Below are 23,252 nucleotides of genomic sequence, written 5' to 3'. Positions count from 1 at the left end.
CTCCACAAATCAACTCAGCGTAACCAGGGATGAGCACGGCCTCAGCCTGATGACAGCGCTCCTTATTTGACAGCGGCTCCCTGCCAGAAATGTGGTTGCTAAACAAAACGTCAGCGAGGATGGTCTGGGCTGCATCAAAGTTAGAGACATGACCGCATATTTTTCAGTGAAATATCCCCTCTAATTACCCAGAGAGCTATTTTTTATCCTTCTTCAGACCTCAGTCTTCTACAACCCTGTTTTTCAAGTGAGAGCAGACGACTTGCCTCATGCATCAGCCACTTTGATTAGGTGTAATCCTCCAATAAATTCAGAAGATGAATCGTCTTCAGAGAAACTTTTTTCATATTTAAGAATCAACACGTGTCCTGTTCATAAGGCCACACTGGTTTAACCTTTAAAGGCTTTACAAACCATTTCCTGTGTGTCTCATTCCTCTTCTCTTTTCTGTTTTTTTCAGTTTGTCCGAGCAAAGACATCCGCAACAATGTGACCAACCTGCACACGCTTGAGAACTGCACCGTGATCGAAGGCCACCTGAAGATCCTGCTCATGTTCAGGACCAAGCCCGAGGACTTCCGAGGCCTCAGTTTCCCCAAACTGATGGTGATCACGGACTACCTGCTGCTCTTCAGAGTCTACGGCATGGAGAGCCTCAGCGACCTCTTCCCCAACCTGACCGTCATCAGAGGCATCAACCTGTTCTTCAACTACGCCCTGGTGATGTTCGAGATGCTCCAGCTGCGAGAGATCGGCCTCCATAGCTTGATGAACATCACCCGAGGAGCCGTGAGGATCGAGAAGAACCCAGACCTCTGCTATCTCTCCACTCTGGACTGGTCCAAGATCCTGGACTCGGTGGAAGACAACTACATCATGGCTAACAAGAACGACAGAGAGTGTGGGGACGTGTGCCCGGGGGCCGCCATTGGGAAGACCACCTGCCAGACGACCACGATCAACGGACACTTCAGCGAGCGCTGCTGGACGCAGAACTACTGTCAGAGAAGTAAGCAGACTCTCCTAACACAACTCTTTCAAGTTTGAGTTTAACTTAAAGAAACAATACTTTAAATTCATAGAAGGATGAATGTGACTACATGCAGAAATCTGATTTATTGGGTGCCAGTTCAACTCAGTTGGTGGATCAAATGCCTCTGAACAGAGGAAAGCTGGCGATGCTCTGGTCTGGGATTGATTCCCTGTCCAGACTTGAGTTGGTGCATGTAATCCTCCACCCTCTGTCTCTTTTCCCTCTTTTTCTGCCTGTCTCTAACTCAAGCTGGAGTTTCAACTCTTAAAGATGCAGCGAGGGCTACCCAGAATCAGTTTTGTTATTTCAGGATAGAAGAATCTTTTTCCCATGAGCACTATTACCTACCTTCGTAAAGATGCGACTCTTACCAAGGCCAGTATTTGTTGCAAATGAAAAGGGAGCGATCTATCGATTTATTTGTAGTTATGTAGAGCTATTGTTTCAAAAAGGGATGTTACGATACAGATTTTTTGACGTCCGCTCCGATTTTTTCATGGTTTGTTTTGCCGATACAGATCCGATACCTTTCCCTGATAAATCCCGTACTCCATTGGGTGATTCAGTTGTAAATCACGAATCATGTTTGTTGTATTCATAGACTGTAAAAAAAAGGACGTCATCTTGCTCGGTTCAAAGTGAGGTCACCACATAAACTGCTCCCCCTGGTGGCTGGCTGCAGTATAGGTCAAAAAATCCATCTCCCCAGTCATTCCAGATGGGCTGTGGTCAAACGTTAAAAAATGAATACACTTCGAAGAAATGTTTCTCACGTCAGATTGTTGTGGTGATTTGAAGATATAATTTGGCTGTTTTGTATTCAAGTCCTCTTTTTTCTAAAAAGTTTCATTTTCATTAGTTATAAGAGGTTAAAAACAAGGTTTTACGTCACGTTTATCGACGATTGACAGCTGCCGTTCTTGTGTATTTTTTTTGTGGATTGTAACATATGTCGGGAGGTAGAGTCAGGAAGTGATAAGACTCTTGAAAGAAAAAAAACTATTATTATTGTTGTTGACTGGCTCCACTCAGATTCTCCCAGAATCCCTCACAGCTTTACATTTTACTGTCATTGCTTTCCAAAGAGAAGTAGTCCCACACATGAAGATGTTTGCAACGTTAGTTTACAGCAGCTGTAAAGCAATACAGTGCTGAAAATATGTGAAAACGTAACGTCACAAAATCCGATACTATCCGAGCCACCAAAACTAGCCATACCGTGCACTATCTATTGCTTTTCTACTGCTCTGGTGTCTGACATTACTACAAAAAAGATAAGGAAATAAAACAAGCATTCATTGAAAATCCTTCAGTGTGCTGCATAAACAAAGACCAGCATACTTCACTCCAGTTTTCTAGTACACGGTAGCTTTGCAGTGTGGTGCAAATAAGTAATAAGGCAGTGACAGATCTACCTCATTAATCTAACACTGTAGAGATTTGTAATATATTGCAAAAACACACAAGTAAATGTCATGTAACACCCAAGAGGATGCACCAGAGAGGATGTACGCGTAGTGCTCCATGGGTGATTTGTTTTAAGGGCTGTTGTGATTCACCGAGAGAAACTGTAAAAGAGAGAGGTCAGGAAAGGGCACGGGCAGCTGGTGGGAAAGTCAGATACATCGAAAAAGTCTCATTGGAGCAAGGGGTTACATTTAAAGACCCACTTAAAGCATGGATCAAGGCTAAAAGTTGGCGTAGGCATCGCTTTCATTTTATGTTTTCTGCCTCATAGTCAAACATTTCTTGATTCTACAAATACTTTAAAGGTCGCAGGCTAAAAGTTAGAGGAGTCTCTGCTGTGTTGAAATGTCAGCGCTGCGTCAGGCTCAGTCAACTCGACCACACTGCTTGAACCGCGCTCTGAGGTGACGCAACACCTCACCAGTCAGTCTCTGCGTTTACTCTGAATCGACTTTGTCACTGCTCGTGTTGTGTGGAGGAGGTACGAAAAAAACCACCATTGCTCATTTCTCATTGTTCCTCTTTCTGAGAGCAGCTCCCGTGACATGAGCCGCTCCCTCTCTGCGTTTTCTTTTACTGTAAAATGACAGGCCCACCCATTTCACACCCCCAAAGAGTTCAAGTTCGAGTGCTGGGAAGAATTTTGCGCATGGGTGCTGTGTGAACACCTTGACTCGCACCATTACACAACACTGCGTCCGTGAGTTCAGCAGCTCGTTTGAAGGAGTTTCTCTGCTCATGTCGGCTCGTTCAGGCTCTTATTAAAATTTGTTTGCTTTAGTGGCTGCATTCAGTTTCTGTTTGGCTGAGGGAGGTCCATTATTAAGCTCTGCAGCGTCTTTGTTTTGTTGGTACGTTCTCCACTAATGACTTTTTGCTTGAGGTGATCGCTCACAGAAGGCCTTTTGTCAGATTGTGGTGTTTGTTAAGGAGGACTAAAGGGTTTTATAAAAAGTCTTACAGCACAGATGATTTCCTAATTTGCACACAGCGAGATGAATGAAGACCAGACGGTGCCTGGCAAGCTCTGATCCCAAGTCATGGCTCTGCATGCAGCTGGGGCCGGGCCTGTGGTCTTGCGGTCCGGGACCTGTGGTTTATTGCCTACTTTCACTAAAGCATGAAAAGAGCCGTTAAGCCCGAGCTGGAACCACAGGACTGAGTGAGAGGCCTTCGCTGACCTCCTCTGTTGCTGCTTTTTATAGACCTACTGTAGTTCTCTAAGTAAGCTGCTCCTCCAAAACGTACTGCTTTCCTATCCTCTATCTCAGGTCTGCTTTTCCTTTGTCTCAGGTGATGATTTGACACAGTGAGGTGCACAGATCTGATTCCAAAAGAAGCACTTTTAGCCCACTTTTTCCTGCTTCTCATACCTCTCTGAAAAGAAAGGACATCTCTGAGCTCTCTGCATGAAACAGATACTGAACACTGTGAAACTGCCAGGCTTTCTTAGGTTTATAATCCAAAGTGAACGTAGTTGTTAAGTGCTATAACTGCCAGGGATCACCGCAGGTCGTACTCACATTCTGTAGTCTGCAAAGCAACCGAAAACAAAGCTGCAGAACCACGAGGCTTGGCTTAGATCCCATGTTTGGAGTCACGACCCATTTCCTTTCCCAGACTCTTCAACAGGGGTCATTTGGACTTCTCTCAGAGCAGCGAGAGCTGATTTCTTCCTCCTCCTGTTTTTATACTCACATTTAAAACATTACAAAACACTAATCATACATACATAACAGCCTTTTTATGGACATACAAACATCCTCAGTCTCCTCTTCGAACAGAGCGTATCAGTGGTGTCTCTGTGAGGGGTCTTATAGGTGTCCCATTCATTCCACTTCTGAAGGAACTCTGAATATTGAATTCTGAAAATGTACGTGACTCGTTCTGTGTCACACATCCTCAACAAGGTCTTATTAGTTTCTTTGTTACAGCATGCAGGATTTTAACTTTGTATTTATTATCACATTAAACATTTTTTCTAATCGTATTTTTAGCTCAAGCATCCAATATGGATGGGCATTGATTTTCGAATATTCACAAAGGGAATTAACATCAAAATAGTCGAAAAGTTCATGTGACGATTGCTTTGTCCTGTCTGCAGCAGATGGCAGTTTTATGCAGGATGCCGAAGCTGTTGCGTGTCAATTTCACAAAAAGCAGGTAGAGCGGGACAGGAAGTTGTGTAGAGAAACCATCTAAAATGCCCAATGACTTTCAAAATAAAACAAACCGAGTCAAAACCAGATTGTATTTAACTGGACCACGGCAACAAACTGACAAAATGTCCAGAGCCAGACCAGAAGTCAACAGTTTGAGGGATTTACAGCCAAAACAGGAACGAGGAGACGTTTAAATATGGATTGGGAAGTGTAGGAACTCGTTCGAAAAAGTTTACAGTGCAAACTCTGCAAGGTTAGTCTATCATATCACAAGGGGATGACAATCTTCCAATTATTTTCGAATAGTTACGACCAAATAACAAATTGCTTTTTTGCCTGAAATACCCATCCTTGACATCTAACATCTTTTCAGTTCTTTTCCAATTTTGTTAAAAAATTTTCCACTATGTTGGTGCTCGAAAACATACAAACTCGTCTTTGGTGTAATGAAACATCTAACAAAACAAGGTGCCCATATAGTCTTTTTATGATTTAAAATTTATTTAAAAAGCAAATTAAAAAAAAGAAGCAAAAATAAACTTGGTCATCCACTCCTTCTTTTTATCCAACACTGTTTAGATTTTTTGTGCCACGCACAGCTTGATGGACGCAACAGTGGATCTCTTCCACTCTTTCACTGAGTCTCTGTATCTGATTTCGTGTCAATAAACCATGACCATAGACTGTATTAATTATTATTATTAATTGGACGTAGTCTCCCCGACGTCACCCGTCTGTTTCTGTATCAGACTTTTGAAGCAGATCGGCTATCATGGCTTTCCGTACAGCTATAGGGCGCTCATCAGCCACATGAGCTGAGCTGTGCCTCTGATTGGGCAAGCTCATGATCTTAATATCCTCTGAACTTTTCAGTTAGAAAACATTCACCCCCGTATAGTGGGTGCCGATAGTAAAATTAGCGATTCAGACAGGAGACGTTTTTTGAACCAGGCTGTAAATAGGTTAATTTCTGCTTGGTGTGTATGTGACTTCCTGTACTTCTGGAGCCAGCCTCAAGTGGACACTCGAGAAACAGCAGATTTTAGCACTTCAGCATTGTCTCATATTCTTAGACCGCAAGTTGTTGCTTGAACATGATACACATTGGGCTTTTTCTTGAGGAGTAGCCATGATTAAAAACTCTGATAACTACTGAGTGCATAGAACTAATCTGATTGAGATAACTCATTAGTTGTCTTTGTATTATATTTTTTAAATTGTAAGGAGACTTTATGGACACCCTGTATTTTCCCCCAACAAAATTCCCTCTACATCCATGAGTTTTAATAAAATATTTAAAAGCTCCTTGACTGACCACTAAACCTTGATAAATTGTTGAAACCGTTTACTCTCACACTGCCCCCTGTTCTCACTTACTGCAGATATCTGATGAGGTCAATAGGTGAGTAGGCCAAGTTAAATTTCTTCCTCCTCCTTTCACAAAGTGGCAAAGCAACGTTGCAGGAGCTGCTCATTACCACAGCTGATTAGATTTGGCTTCAAGAAGACACAAACTCACACAGCTGTAATTACCACAAATACAAGACCTCGTCCCATGAAGCATCTTTCTTATTTCTGCAATTTGGTGTTTAAAAGTTCACCCAAATTAAGGTTGATTTGTTCTAAGGGTTTAGTCAAAGTAAATGGCTAAAAAACACACAAAGACTTTCTAAATGGGGCTTTAACACTCGTCTATGGATGACTGAGCATCTGAAGTTGATTTCTGTCGATTGATCACGTCATGAGTTAGGAGAACGGCTTGTTCAGGTAAAGAGCGTGTTGTGTTTTGGATCATTTAACCTCAGAGAAGTGCGGAAAGGGAAAACACGACAAGAGCAGGGTCACTCGGTTCATCAGCTCTGAAGTTGAACTGCATAGATACGGCCTTCGTAAACCAATTTCCTGACTCATGATTACATCACCATAACTGCAGGATGCAGCACATGCACGCTGTTTATCAATGTAGCTCCAAAGAATAAAACCATAACTTGAAGACGGAACAAAAAAGGAGATAACGTTTGAATGTGTGAGATCTTAAACTTTGCAAAGAGACACTGAGTACTCTTCAGTTTTGGTGAACAGGAGATGTCTGTGAGAGTCATTGCAGACATCTTAATGTAGCCAAAATCAAATCAACAGGTCTACCGTCTTTGTGAAATGTAAGTAAAAGCTTTAAAAGCCTTAAGTGCTTAAACAAATTCATGTGCTATCCTTTACTTCCCTGTCTGTTTCTTAAAAACCTGTGTCACTGGTAGTAAATCCAATATTTGTTGTCCGTTAAGAGCACATCCATTCTAAATCCCCTGCTCAACAATGCAGGCCTTTATTTCCCCTTTAGATTGAATAGAAATAATGAGCCAGCTTAAAGGGAAGCACAACTGTTGAGTCTGTTTACTTGTAATGAATAACTGTTTCTTGCCAGGCCTGATTTGAGGATAATGAGCATTTGATTATGTTTTGGTAATGGCTGTTATGTGGCACAGCTTTTTTTGGCCGTTAGAGGAGATTAGCTTGAGCCGTGAGCGTGGCTGCCAGCTGTAAATATTGGCTTTGATTCAAGAAGAAATCAGGGGCTTCCCATACAGGGAGGGTTTTACTATCAAATGTGTTATAAATAAGAAGATATTACATAATAGCTTCTAAATAAAAATGTACATCATCACAGTATTTACCAGAAAACGCCCTCTGTGTGAGTTTGTATTTGTTTCCTACATAAAGAGTCATTAAGAAACTAAGGGAGGGGTGAAAGGGACATGACACGCATGAGTGGATGCCAAACTCACTGTAGACCTTTAGGTTCAACGCCAGCCCTAAAATCCCCTAAGCCTCCAAGTGTAAGGCTAATCTTGCATATCTAATAATCTTCTTTCTGTCCAAATTTAGCGAGAAGAAAAGTAGTATGGAGAAGTGTCTTAGTCATATCAGTGCATGTTGGCTGGATTACTGTAAAAGAAATCATGCCAAAGGGAGTTTCCCTTCTTGTTTTTATTTGTATGAGAGCTCCTTGGTACACAACATCTGCTTTAATGGGGCTTTTTGAAACTTTGGCCTCGGTTCAAGTGCATTTTGAGTGCCTGAGAAAATGGCAAAACTGCTTTGAATTATTGTTCAAATTCTTAAATTATTTCAGCTCAGTCAGAAGAATTAGCTATTGACATGCAAGAATGTAAAATCTACGGTGGCCCTGAGAGCTCACAGTGTTGCAGCTTAAGAAAACACATGCAAAAAGACAAAACACAGATGTTTTCAAATCTATAAGGATGTTTTCTTAATTTGCTTGTGTTTTGTCTTTATTTTATTTTTTAATCCTTTATTGAAGGTCCCATATTGTGCAAAAATCACTTTAAGTCTTTTAGTGGAATTTGTGGGTCTTTAGCTTTCCTCCCAGCCCCAAAAATGTGATATTTAATGACAAAACCTGCACTAAGTAGAGCTTGTGAATGTAAAATCCTGACCTAAAACGAGCTGTTTGGATTTTGGGGATTTGCTGATGTCAGCGATTCCCTTTTTTGACCAATCAGGAGCAAGTATGACCTGATTGGTCCTCCGGAGCAGATACCCTATCCCCGCCCACTCCCCCTCACGGCTCCAGCAGCCATCACTGCTCTGTTTTTGGCTGTAAACAGCCACATAGTTCCATGCACAAGCTTCCCATCTCGGAAAAAGACAGACTAAGTGGCTAGAGTTCATTTATCAAGGAAATGTGCCAGCTACACTCAGTAAAACTGTGCATGTGTGTGCTAGTCACTTCACGGCCGACTGCTTTTCCAACTCTGGACAGTACAACAGAGGGCTAGTGAATAGACTGGTCCTGAATCCAGGCACATTACCAACCATCCACCAACAAACCTTGGACCCTGGAAATGTGAGTATTTTAAATGCTGTGTGCTGTGGAGCAGATGGAAGAGCTTTTCCTCAGTGTCCCCCTGTCTCTGTGTTAGCCTCAGGATGCTAACTTTAGCTCGATTAGCCTGTTGTTTTAGCCTGTAATGTTATGGTAAACGAGCTTTGCTGTTTTTTAAACATTGTGCACTCGGAGCTCGTGGCGCCGCTCTCAGCGACGTGGAAGAGTGGGGCGGTATCAGCGGTGGCTCATTTACATATGAAGGTCACGCCCACTTAATCAGAGCGTTCTGAACAGAGGGGCTATGAGAGCCTGGAAACAATGCTGCTGTGCTTGATTTATTGGCTTTTTGGACCAAAACATGTTACTACCATTTCATGAAGACATCAATGATCCATATTAAACTGCAGAAAAGGAGCAGAATATGGGACCTTTAAGTTGCAGCGCGATGAGCTCTCAGGGCCACTGTAAAAATCAGCTGTACGGCTCTGTTCTGGGAGCTCCCTGCCTTTCCATGTGCCTGTGTGGATTGCTAAAGCTAAAGCAGGGAGAACATCGGGGGTATAGAACTGGCTTTAAACATGGGAGTTAACTAGATTTTTATATTTCAGTTTGGCAGCTCAAATGAGTCTTTATCATTCTAATGAACTGAATTATACCAAAAAAATCATGAACGTGAAAACTCATTAATTTTCTACATAAGTAAAGTTTTCATAAAGGATCATTTACCTTTTTTTCATCACTTTCCCCAGCTCATTATTGTCCCCTTTAAGAAGAGATATCTGTATCTGTGTCCTTCCACTAAGCCCTCAGGGATGAACCAGCGTGTGTTTCCTTGTTGAGCGGTGTTTTACTCTCACTATGTTAAATGTGATCTTAATTATCCCCTTCTGCTGGAGATGAGACACCCAGGAGAGAAGGAGAGAAGGAGGGAGAGAGCTGTCGTCCTCCGCTGCCACCACCACCGCAGCTTACGCCACTGTTTGGGTTCCCTTAAGGTGTTACATGTTTAATTCGCTCCCTTAAGGAGGACGGCTCTCAGCAGACGCCTCGGCCTCTGACATGTCTGTCACTCTGCACACTTGTTGCATGCGTGTCTCTCGTAGCCTGCGGGCGTGAGGAGACGTCTGATGGTTTCACGCTGGCTGTCGCTGCGTGAGTGTTGCTGTGGAGCACATTCGGGCGAGGTCAGGTGAGAACCTGCTGCTGGACCTCTCTTGATTTGGATGTTCCAGATTTAGTCTTGGCTCACATCACAAATGTTTGTCCACCAATCACAAGGCAGACTCAGAGATTTGTCAGGGTCAGTATGTGTGTAATGGCAGCAGACACGGGGTATAAATCATGTAGGGACATAACCTCTTAATGTGTGTGTACATGTGTGTGTGTGTGTGTGTGTGTGTGCAGACAGAGTGGTCAGCTATTGTTTAGTCTTGCAGCTAGGAAACAGGAGAGTAACACTGTGGTGTAATTGTGGATATGAACACATTGGTCATTCAGCCGGGTCATATCGGAAGGAAAAAGCGAGGACAGGGTCACCACAGGGGGGTGAGGAGGGGAGAGTCAGTCTGCCTCACCGTTGACCCTCAGCTCTCCTCTCTGCCCGCTCCCACACGCAACACTCAGCGCTGGCGCCGCGATCCTTTTCCGACCCGACAATGGAAGTCGTAGAGGATCATGGAGCGGTCCTTCCGATTGTTTCCTGTCTTTGTGTCTCTGCTTCCTCTCTGAGGTTATGAATGGACACAGGGGAGGAGGACTCGGCCTCTGCAGCAGGAGACACTTTTATGAGACCAGAATACTGATGCGTGACCTCCGGAGGTCAGAGGGAAGAGGACAAACTTAGCCGCTAGTAAAGCTGTCTGTGAGGAGAAAGGCGGAGATCGTCCTGAGCGTTATTATTTGTGACAAAGCGAGGGAACAGTTTGTTTACTGACGCTGTTTTTATCACTGAAGCTGTGATTTCATGTCTCTTTAAAGACACAGCTCTGATGTCTTGGTGTCAGGCTGAAGGCTGGTGTGAGTCAATTTCCCCGGCTTGATGGGGCTCATGTGTTCATTGCTCTACAAACACTAACTGTGACTGAAAGCCAAGCCGCCCCTTCCTCCTATCACATGAATCATACCTTCTATTTTGGTCATGGCAGCTATTTGCTCCATGTCCTCTATATAATATTAAACCTTAAAGCTTAAATCAGCTGCTGCAGTGACACAAAGACTCAACTGTGTTTCCTCCAAAGCAGAAGTGAAAGAAAATCAAAATCATTGCAGTTAAGTCGACATCGAACAGCATTTCTACAAGAACTTATCGATGTACACCGCTGTGATCTTATTACAATCAAAGGGATCTCACATCGTGTTGGAGCAAACGTCACTCAAACACTAGATTAACAAAGCACGTACGACCAGATCCAATCCACCAAATAAGAGCAGAATACGCTGTTTGGGTTTGACAATGAGAAAAAGCACAAACGGGGCAGAGGAGGAGGCATTTGCTTTCTTGTTTCTCATACGCTGTGCCTCGAGCAAATACCTCCTCAATTGTTTTCTGCTTCTTCTTCCCAGTTTCACCTGCGCTCACAGGGGATGACTCTCCTGATTCTGACAACTCTAATGCCGAACACATGGCACATTTATCATGTAATACTTTTATGAAGTGTGCTGCTGGCAGAGATGACAAGTAATAAAGTACAAACAGCTCAGCTACTGTACTCAAGTGGATTTTTCAGGTACTTTGTACTTTTAGAAGTATTTCACTGATGATTTTTTACTTTAAAGTGATACTCCGAGATGGAACAAGCTGGGTCCTATCACAAGGTTTAGGGCAGAAATTACCCCTACAGCAGTGTTTTTGTGCAGCTGAAGCCCAGAGCGCTCGCACCAAACACCCCCTCCCTGCTCCTCTGCCGGTTTCCTCTGCACTCAGACGGGGCCATATTTTCCTTGACCAAAAACACAAATAAACAGACTCCCACCGAAAAAATCTGATATCGGTCTGCATTCACGCTTTATTTAGAGAATTTTCAGCGCATTACTTTCACACAAAAACACCGCTAAATAAGGCTCTAGTTCTCATCTTGTCTCTTAGTCCTGGCAGACTACCTGCATTTGTTTATATCTGGCACGCCGCGCGCAGACTGATACACTAAGCGGCGAGCGCCTCGTAGCCAGCTGTGGCTCTGCAGCGGAGGTAGCACCGTTTTACGACACGATGAGAACTAGAGCCTTAGTTTTTGTGTGAAAGTAACGCGCTGAAAATTCAGTAAATGAAAATTTAGAATTGTGCATCAGTTTTCTTGAGCGCTCCTGGATCACTTCTTCAAAAATCTACAATAAGCTGTTCGGCATTGGCAGAGAAGATTTGGCAAATTTTTCACTGGTGCAACCCACGTACTCAGCTCTGATGCTCATCCCATGAATGCACGTTCCTCACAAATGTGGCTCCATTTAAAAGAGACATAACAGACTTTCTGTAAAAGATTTATTACAAAAAATCATTATTACATTGTTTCAGTTAAGAGATATTCACATACTTTGAATACTTATAGGAGAAAACACAGAGAATTCCTTTTTCTATCTCCACATGTCCCGAATCAAACCCTGCCACTGAAATCACAAACACGCCAGCTTCTTATCTGAAACAGAGAAACTGAAAAGTGTTTGTTCATGAGGAAGGAATTAATTCTTTCTCAGGAGTGGGATCCTGATCTGGACCTCTTCCACACCCTTCCACAAAAATTTCACTTGAATTTAGTGTTTTATTTTGTTTTTCTAAAATCAAACTGGAAACAGACAAACTGAGAGACAGCAGCGCTAAGAAGAGGCCTCCTTGGCAGAGACGCTGAAACACAGACATGCAAACGCAAATTAGAGCCAGGGAGCATCATTCAGAAGTCGTGAGATTGGAAAAGTATAACCGCAGAGAACATGAACATTTTTTAACGGGAAATAATAAATCAGCTTTATTTTTACTCCTAGATTAAAGTGCATGGCGAACCTTGTGGCTAAATTAGCAAACTCAGACTTTCGGGCGGATTTCTTGTCTGTCTGACCTTGTTTCAAAACTGGAGTTCATAACCGGTCGTAAAACAAAAAAGGGATTGTACAACAGACAGATGCAGGGAAGTCTATGAAACCCACCCCCTTTGCTCCAGCCTCAGGAGTCTCCGTATGCTCAGAGCTGTTCCTCTATCATAAATACACACACACACACACACGAGTCCTTTCCTTTGAGCTGACTTAACTGCTCTGGCACTCGGGCTTGTGGAGCTGCACCCTGTGAACCCTCGCCGGCGTTCAGCTACTGGAGCCTTTCCCATGGAATCCCAGACATTTCAGGCATCTGTTAAAGCCGGGCCGACAGGCGTTTCTACACCGCCGTACGCGCTCGCACTCACCACAGCCGTCCGATTTACAGCGTCACACTGCTGTTTTACTGCTGCTTTTATCCCATCTGCAGGAGGATGTTTCCTTTTATCTGCTCTCACAAGTTACATGTAACCCTAACCCAGATGTTTCAGTCAATACACATTTAGTTTTGAGTCTTTCAAATAGGAAAATAAGCACATCTGCAAAATATTTCTCTTATTTTAGATACCGTAAAGCAGTGGTCACCAATCTTTTTGAGCCCAAGATCTCTAAACCCAACCAGCGTGAATGAAAGATCTACCTATTGAAGGCTTGAGGAAAAATGGAAAACACATGCATTTCCAGTTTTAAAGGTCCCATATTCTGCTCCTTTTCTGCAGTTTAATATGGATCATTGATGTCTTCATGAAATGGTATTAACATGTTTTGGTCCAAAAAGCCAATAAATCAAGCACAGCAGCATTGTTTCCAGGCTCTCATAGCCCCTCTGTTCAGAATGCTCCGATTTAATGGGCGTGGCCTTCATATGTAAATGAGCCACCGCTGATACCGCCCCGCTCTTCCGCGTCACTGAGAGCGGCGCCACGAGCTCCGAGTGCACAATGTTTAGAAAACAGCGAAGCTCGTTTACCGTAACATTACAGGCTAAAACAACAGGCTAACCGCAGCTACAGTTAGCATCCTGAAGCTAACACAGAGACAGGGGGGACACTGAGGAAAAGCTCTTACATCTGCTCCACAGCACACAGCATTTAAAATACTCACATTTCCAGGGTCCCAGGTTTGTTGGTGGATGGTTGGTAATGCGCCTGGATTCAGGACCAGTCTATCCACTAGCCCTCTGTTGTACTGTCCAAAGTTGGAGAAGCAGTCAGCCGTGAAGTGACGAGCACACACATGCACAGTTTTACTGAGTGTAGCTGGAACATTTCCTTGATAAATGAACTCCAGCCACTTAGTCTTGTCTTCTACTGAGATGAGAAGCTTGTGCATGGAACAATGTGGCTGTTTACAGCCAAAAACAGAGCAGTGATGGCTCTTTAACTTCGGCATTCTCCTCCCCGCTGCTGGGGAGGGAAGTGGGTGGGGAGGGGCTTTGGGGGTGTTACAGTATCCACAGACTGATTAAGATGAAGGTGGAAGTAAATATAAACCACACAGAGTGCCAGAGGGAACTTCTGCTGCTAAATCTTATAAATCTGGGATGGGACGACGGGATACTCAGCATATGACAAATCATAGAAAACACAGTGGCACACAATAGCGCGTCTGTAAACACTGGTAAATATTCAAAGTGAGCGTGGGTTTGATTTCCTCAAGCAACTTTTCCAGTCATAGACCGGATTTCTCTATAATGTGCGAGCTACAGGATGGAGTGATTCATTTTTCTATTAATTTCAAGATCTACCGGGGAAGCTTCAAAGATCGACCGGTCGATCGCGATCGATGGTTTGGCGACCTCTGCTGTAAAGCCTAATTTCTTTGGCGGCAAAGCTTCCTTTAGTTGTACTCACAGCTGCAGATGAATGACTACCTGGAAAACCGTCATTTAACAGAGCTCTTGGAAATGTAGTTGGCTTAAGATGATTAATTAAAATGGATTGATTTTGCTCTTTTAATGATGTAAAGCGAGTCCTGCTCCCTCCTGCAGCTGAACCCTTCAGCTAAATTGAAGAAACACAAACATTAAATTGTGTCTTTGTGCTCTTTTTGCTGCTCAAACATCTGTTTTTATATCTTTGCACTCTACAAAAGATAACCTGTGTCATTTTTGATGAAGACAAAGTGTTTTGTTATGAAGCATCAACGTCTCAAATGTGACATTCACGCTCCTGATGTCACAACAGGTAGTTGAACAGACTACAGATGCAGTGATTATTTCAGGCTGACACTGACGCCTAGAAGGAAATGAAGATTCAAGGACGTGGCGTGCGTCATTTGCCTGTCAAGCAGGCAGCGTAATTTGCCCATCAATGTGTGCAGAGTGTTTATCATTTCTATTCCAGTCACGGACAAACTGGATATCCTGCTTTGTGATGACAAGGCCAGCGGGGCAGCGGTAAAAACAAAAAGTGCTTTTCCATGTTGTTTGTGTGTTTTTGTTCTATTAACGGAGGCTGAGGCCGGTTAATGAAATTGTTTACGGTTCCTGTTGGTCGTCTCAGCGGCTCTGCTGCTGCTGCTGCTGCTGAGTCAGAGCAGTCGTCACGTGGAGGCAGAAAGAGATGAACTGAGGTCTGAAGCCTTTACCGTTTATTCTGTCACTGAACAACAAGAATCAAACACACATTTACATTTCACGTATTTATTTAACTCAACAGTAATTACATCCACCACATGATGGGTGGTAAATATTTAACACATCAGTTTAAACATATCTGCTGGAGACAGAATCAATTTGCTGTTCAAAGTGAATCTCAGCTTTGGCTTTGATTTCATAATTTTAGATGCTTTTAAAACATTTTTCAAACTGCCAAACAAATGAACTCATTTCTAGATGGTGAATTCAATCAAACCAACAGTCTTTGCCCAAAGCTGAGGAGTTCAAGTATCTCAGGGTCCTGTTCATGAGCGAGAGATTGAGGGACTGATCGAGGCAGTGTTGGTAGTGATACGGACACGGAAGAGAGAGTTGAGCTAGAAGGTGAGGCCCTCAATTTACCGGTCAATCTATGTTCCAACACTCACCTATGGCCACGAGCTGTGAGAAGTGACCGAAAGAAGAAGATCGCAAGCGGCTGAAATGAGCTTTCTCCGCAGGGTGTCTGGGCTCAGCCTAAAAGATTGAGCTTGGACATCCTGGAGAGGCGTTGAGTAGAGCAGCTGCTCCTCTGCAGGCCTGTTTACACAACAACATCTCATGAGAAAACGCTAAAACGCAAAGGGACTGAAGACACTGTAGTGAGCATGCCAGGCCTGTGGTTGGCGCTATAACTGTCTTGTCCAGAAGCCGCTTTTGGGAGATCTCCACTGAAGTAGAGTTGGGCCAATCATCTGGTGTTTTGGTGAATGCTAAGAGCAGAAGTGGAGCAACAGATGCACATTTTGTTGAAAGACAGTCAGCAGATTCAGCAGATTGAGCAGCACAAGCACAACACAGCAGTCTGTGACGATCATAACAACGGTACTGTTGTTCGGTTGTATGGTTGATGTCAGCGTTTCCACTGAAAACGCCGGCTTACTGTCTACACGGCAACAGTGTCGGCAGTGTTTCAGAAAAATCCCACTCTGGAGGCCGTTTTAAAAAGTTTACATTTCAGGTCGGCTAAAACGCTGTTTCCATGTACACCAGGCTGAAACCCAACAAACCTTTTGCGTTTGACCCTAAAACCGTTGTCGTGTAAACGGCCCCTGCATCAAGAGGAGCCAGATGAGGTGGTTCAGGTATCTGGTGAGGATGCCTCCTGGATGCCTTCCTGGGGAGGTGTTTCGGGCATGTCCAGCTGGGAGAAGACCCCTGGAAAGTCATGGTCAGGGAACGCCTTTGTTTCCCCTCAGAGGAGCTTGTGGATGTCGGTGGGGGCAGGGGCCACTGGTCTTCGCTGATAGCACTGCTGCCTCAACCCGGACCTGAATAAGTAGTGGAAAATGAGATGAGAACAGTCCCAAACCCAAAGACTGCAACATTACAAAGTCTTATAGCCAAATCACAACGAAATTGACTCCAGTTTATGGAGCCGTCTTGATCAGATATGTGAGACTTCTGTTTTTGCCAGATAGTGGAACAGCAAAGCATGAATTTACACAGCCTAGATATCCGTTCACCTCACATATTTTATCTTAAACAGCAAAGGATGGGCATGATGTCTGCCACCTTTAAAACAGTCTAACAGGTGCTGTAATCCTTACGTTAGCATCTGTGCCTGTAAAGGTGAGGTAAAGCATGCATAGGGCTGCACAATACATTGTTTCAGTATCGTCATCGTGATGTGAGCAATATTTATATCATAGGGTTATGCTATGCATGCAATATGTTACGTTTGTTCAAGAAATTTCTCTTAACATTTTCAAAAATTCATATCTGTCAAAATATTCACGCCTACAAAAATGGCAAAACGCAGGAGGAGACACAGCATCTGCTCATATTTCATAAATGTCCCCGTAATTTACTGGTCGCAGAGGGAAATTAAAAGATGAACCCTTTCTTCAGGGGCAAGTTATTAAAACGTCTGACCTGATGAGAAAAGAATCAGTTGCAGGAAATTATAGATCAGTATCAATAACTTACAGATATCAACATGATTAAAACTCTTTGCTAGCATAATAAGCGTTCACAGAAGCAATAAGGTGAGAGTCTGTTTAACGTCATTTAAGGAGTCCTTGAACACTTGTGGCGTCATTTCTTGTCTACAGTAAATATGTTTTATTTTTCCTCACAACAGCCTAAATAAGTCATTAAAAATAGTGGCTTGGTTGACTAAAAGTTTCTCCTTAATGACAGAAAAAAAGGAAACAGTCTTTTTTACACAAGAACTGGGAAGTTATGACGTTTCCTTCCTGTTTTTTTTGAAAGACAGATGTCATCACCTCCACAGTTAGCTGTTTTTGTTTTTATAAATGCTTTTTAAGGCCTTCTAAAATAAGAAAAACACGTCATCACAACACAATTTGTTCATTTGTTCTGATAAATATTTGCAGATAAGTCATCAACCCTCAACTTAAATAAACTCAGCTCTGGGAGAGATCAACTGTGAGTGTCATCAGCAAATAAAGCTGGCTGATGTTATGATAGCTCAAGGTGATACAAAGGATTTATTAATTGACATCCTAAATGTCAAAGGGCGTTGTTAGGTTTCCTGATGTTCTGTCAATACAGGACTCTGCGGTGTCAACATTTCCACTCAGACGTCATCCTCTTGATGTTTTTACTCTTGTTGATCTGACATCGTGCCATTGATCCATCTTCATTAATCACGATCTCATTCAAGCTTTGGAAATAGAAACACAGAGGATAAGACGTGTTCCTCACCAGCAGAGAGGAAGCACGGCAGCTCTGGATGAATAGCAGACGTTAGGGCACACCAGGGCAGAGATGACACTCATCGACCTCTGAGGCCATGCAGGAGAAATAATTCATTTAATTTTCTAAGATTCTGTTAAAGGACTCGAACATTAAAGATGGTGAACGCTGATGTTCTTCGTTATATTGGCATTGGACAGATCAGAGGGGAAAAAACAGGCTCAGATGTCTGGCTCTGATTTGCAGCCATCTTGAATTCTGCCTTTTTCTGGCGCTATAAAGTTAAACCATTGTGTTTGCAGAGACCTGACAGAACCAGAAAAACTTCTCCAGAAGAGTTCGATCAGATGAGATGCTAAAACAGAAACATCTAGAAGCATTTACAAGAAAAGTAGAGGAAAACATCGACCTGTAGTGGCCTTTTGTTGAGCTGTATCTTTTTAGTTCACACATTCATAAGACACAGATTTCTGAAGAGTGTCAGATTCATACTCTTTGTGACATTTGCCAGAAAAGCAGGATTCAGACCATCCTGGTAAAAGAGTTTGAATCAGAAATTTATGTTTCTGCAGTGAGTGTAGCACAGCTTGGTGAACATGCAGCAGTGTATCTGTAATAATGAAACCCTGATGTCGACAGAAGAAACATAGCAAGTAGGGGACAGTTACACACTATCACCACATGAACTATTTCCACAGAAAGCTTAGAAGTTAGTGAAACAACAGCTTGTGGATGTTGCTTTTTGCATTAACTATTGATTGGTACAGTTGGGATGCAGCTTTGAATGCTCAAACTTGATAAGCAGGAAGTTGATCGGTATAAAGGCCAGTCTTTACTAATGAAGTGCTAAATCACAAGAAAAACTTCTACTTACACCATGATACATATTATACACAAAATAATTCCCTCCTTGGGAAACATTAAATTATCATATTGTATCTTATCGATACTGTACGGTATCATATTGTACTGTACTGTACCGTACCGTACCGTACCGTACCGTATCGTATCGTACTGTACTGTACTTTACTGTATCATATCCTATCGTTTCGTACCATACTGCACCGTATCGTATGGTACCGTATGGTACCGTATTGTACCGTATTGTATTGTACCGTATCATACATATCGTATGGTACCGCATTGTATTGTACCGTATCATACATATCGTATGGTACTGTATTGTATTGTATCGTACCGTATCGTATCGTACCGTATCGTATCGTACGGTACCGTACCGTACCGTACCGTACCGCACCGCACCGCACCGCACCGCACCGCACCGCACCGCATCGCATCGCATCGCATCGCATCGTATCGTATCGTATCGTATTGTACTGTACCGTATCATACTGTACTGTATCGTTGATACATATTGTCAATTGTTGATGGTGGAAATTTAAACTCTGGCTCAAAAACCTAAAATAAGGCCATGATTGTACAGAAACTATTTATTCACTGATAAGACTTATAAAATAAATTTCTAAATACTTAAAAACTCTTGACATTTTGAACAAGATGGGTGAAGGAGGTAGTTCAGCTCACTTTTTTTTTTTTTTCTGAAAGGGTTGATTTTGAGTTGAGTTTAAATGAGTGGAGTGAGTTAAAGTTACAGATGTTTGTAGGTGGAGAGTTCCTGAGAGTCGAGATGATGATGAAAAAAGCTCCATTATAGCTAAACTCTCAGAGTCTGCAGGTAAACAATGTCAAATTTGATTTCAAAGTGTGGCTACCACTAGTAGAGCTAGCACCATTAGCCCACAGACTGTAGTCTTACAAAGATGTAGTCTCTGACATCAAGCCTATTGACAACTGTTATTTGACCTAACATGAGGCAAAGATGGAGTTAAGGTGGGTTTTAAGCCTCTTTAGCTTCTTGTAGCCCTTACATCTTCAAACATTTGAATCGGCATCTTCATTTTGGCCCTTGAGGTAGGAGCTGCAGTTTTTGCTTTGTATTTCAAGACCCGAACGACAGATAGAAATACATTATTTGACCAGCCTTTCAAGCCTTAATTAAAGATACTGCTAATCGGACCAATGCACTTGTAAGTATTGTGACGCTGTACATCTCTTCTCAGTCTGACACCTCAAGCAGAAAAGACTGCTCTGTATGGTCTATCTGCTGTGACTTGCTCAGTCAAGATTGTGATTTGATTATCTTCAGATAAAACAGAAATTTGAAGAAGTTAAGACGAGCTCAGTGAGATTTTAAAAGTCAAAACAAAATAAAAATAGATTCATCTGTTTCCTTCTCTTTTCCCCGTAGCCTTTATTTTTAGCGTTGGCGTGACGTCATGCATTACATACCATGAAGTCTTAGTTATGTCCGTCTTCTCACTTCAGTATTTTTAGGCTTTTCACAACTCGAATTACTCCCCGTTTGTTTAAAATGTCAGAAGTGTTGAAATAAATCAACCTCCATTTTTAGAAACACTTAATTCTTTCTGCTTCAGATTGTTCTGTTCTGGGCCTTCAGCAAAAAAACTTGCTTTCATAAGAAACTGAACACTGCCCTCGTCATGGACCTGGAATTTTAATTACCAACCAGCGCACCGCCACATTCCTGTTCTTGACAAAAAAGCCTGAATAAGCTGCTGTTTCGTCACTGCCAAAAAAAAAAACTTGGAAAAACTCACCACAGAATGATCTTAGGGACGGTTGTGGTTAATGAGAAGTACAGAGGCGATTAATATTAGGCAGAAATCCCAGAGCTGAGGGAGCACAGTGAAGTGTTTGGATGCTGATGGAAGTAACAAAGATAGAAAGCTCTTTTTGGACAAAGTTTGCATGGTGTCAGACGGCAGACAAGGAAGCATTATGAGCTCTATGACTCATTTCTTGCAAGCAAAGTGGATTCTTTCTGCCTTTCTGACACCCCACGCTGCTGAAACTCGCTGCTGGCTTTCAGGCTGTGCAGAACGGTTTCTTCACCTCACAGTTCCAAGTTGGCATCCGCCTAACAATGTGTTTTGCGAGTTGTTGATTTCAGGGATTGAGCATCTCATTGCCCGTACTCCCCTCCTGATCCAAGTGAAACCTCCTCTGATGAGATGAAGAGCCAGACTTCTCTGCTGTATTATTCCCCCGGTCTTCGTGTGATCCTGCTGCACTTTGCACAAACCGCATGACAAGAGATCAGACAGGCCCTGACCGGTGTGCCAGAGGAGGCAGAGTAATAAGGATAAGGAGTTTGGAGACTGGAGGCAGGCCGCCAGTGGGACTTAAAAATACAGAAAAAGATGCAGCCAGTCGTAAACAAACCTAAGTCCAACTGTCGATCCAGCACTGCCTCCCAAACACCCCATTGATTTACTGTTGTCAAGTGATTTTACTTTGTCCAAATGGGAGATAAGTGGTAGAGATGCTGACAGGAGCGAACTCAAGCCGAGTGTGACTAATTGACACAAACCAAAGTGAGAAAAGACCTCTGCTCTTCTTGAACAGAGCTAGCAGCCGGGTTTAAAAGCACAAAAAAGAAACTTGGCCTGTATTAAGAGATTTGCATGTTTTAAGGAAAGAATGACAAACTCGACTAAACAGTCTCCTCAGCGTCAGTCTCGCTCCGGGAGATCAAAGACGGCTTGGGGTGGCCCCACTCTCAAAGGTCCTCAGGGTCTTGACCTTAAAACCATTTTTGACAACCACACAAGAAACAAGTTTATCCCTTCAGTGTGGTCACTCTGTGATGGTATCAGAGGAGTCTCTGGGATGTCTGACAGTGAATAACACCGCTAAATTAGGCCGCGGATGATAAAAACTTGGCACGCTCGATGGAGTCAGCTACTGCTGGAGGAAAGTGTCTGGATCTTTTGGCGGGTGTTTGATTAAAAAGCGCTGCCCGTTTGTTCTTTCTCAGGTGCCACCCACTGCAAGTCTGAAGCGCGACATCAGCCACCGAATTTGTCTGACCTACATTAAGCGTTGTTTATTTTTGTCATTCCCCTAGAAGTCTGCACCCACTGATCCACTTCAGATGTAGCGTTTGAGTCATACAAGCAATGCACAGAGCTGACACTGACAACATTATCTCCTCTGCTCCAGGTGGAGAATCACCAAAAAAGTGAAGTACTGTTCACTAATAACTGTGTGACACAGGATTCTGGATATTTTTTACTGTTTGTTGGATTTTAATGGCATATTCAATAAAACAGACTAGAGTGAGGTGAAAAGTCCATCTGAAACTGACGCTCTGATCCTCCCTGTGCAGATTTAGTAATGGCTCATTCAGGTGTGTGGAGACTTCTAATTTATCATTGTCCATAAAAGTGAAAGTTCAGAGCATTAATATATATCACTCAAGAGGAATAAGGAAAGAATATTAGTGCGGTCACTCTTTTAGTGAGTTCATTTTCTGTCCATTTACCAAACTATTAAATGGAAAACTTTCTCTTTATTGATTTTAAACCAAATGAACACACACTGTACGGCTGATATTTCTTTATTTTCATCATTGTCTTTTGATTTTTTAATTTTTTAAATGAAATGTCAAAAGGATATTAGTTGGATGGATGCTTATCAGAGTAGGGCAGGAGTGTCTTAGACTGTTTCAAAGAGGACCACATCTGACTCTGTGAAAAACGACTAAGGGTCAGAAGCTCTTACTGACATATTTATTAACCGTGAAATCAAAATATGAATGCTCTATTTAATGTTTCTGTAAAAATCAGCCACTAAGTGCTCAATCATCCTTGTGCCTTCAATGCAGGCTCATGAAATCAAACCTCACCTGTCCCTCAGGTGTCTCTGACCTAGGAAAATGTCTTCCATTAGAGGGCGATATGAGGAAAATATGTCGGAATTATTTTTAACGGCAGGATAACAATCTGGATTTTGTCAGGATTTTTTTTAATATTCTGACTATTTTGACCTGAAAACACAATTTTCATTTCTGTGCACCATTTTTTCCTTTTCTGCTCTGTTTCATCCTTTTTAGTTGTCAACATGTAGCTTTTACAAGTAACCAAATGTAGTTAAGTGAAATGTTACGAGATATACTTTGGTTTTGTTTGTGACCTTGACAGAAAATGTGAATGTGCACATAATTTAGATAGAACATGATTCATTTCAGGGCCATAATTGTGAGATGAAGGCTGGAGGACATATGAAAATGGATGGAGGGCCAAGATTCACTTCTTTGACTGACTCTCGACATGCCTCCTGTAGTTGTCTAAAAATCAATTACTAACATAGGGTAAAAGCAAGTGCACAACTTTTTATGAGGAGGTTGGATCCAAACTTTATAACATGCAAGATCGTATTAAGATGGTGATGGATTGCACCACCCAGCACATCCCAGCAGCTAGTTTAGTTGGTCTTTATTTCACTCATGTTGACATAAAAATACATGTAGAATAAAAAATTAAAAATCTCAAACAAATGAAAAGGAGCAGAAATAAGAATAAAGTTTGTTATAGC

General features: G+C 42.5%; 1 protein-coding gene across 1 annotated transcript in view; it reads left to right on the top strand.

Annotated features, from left to right (window-relative positions):
- insra (insulin receptor a) overlaps nt 1–23,252 on the top strand; it is an 83,497-nt gene that overhangs the window by 15,856 nt on the left and 44,389 nt on the right. Inside the window, exon 2 of the mRNA XM_074688051.1 lies at nt 461–1,009. Within this exon, the coding sequence (XP_074544152.1) occupies nt 461–1,009 (549 nt within the window). The remainder of the gene's footprint in view (nt 1–460; nt 1,010–23,252) is intronic.

This window comes from Halichoeres trimaculatus, unplaced genomic scaffold (assembly GCF_033239565.1).
Source record: "Halichoeres trimaculatus isolate MK-OKI-2021-1 unplaced genomic scaffold, fHalTri1.1 fHalTri1_scaffold_15, whole genome shotgun sequence".
In the NCBI taxonomy this organism is placed as follows: Eukaryota; Metazoa; Chordata; class Actinopteri; order Labriformes; family Labridae; genus Halichoeres; species Halichoeres trimaculatus.
The sequence above is the reverse complement of the archived record's forward strand: the minus strand, read 5'-3'. Positions and strand labels throughout refer to the sequence as shown.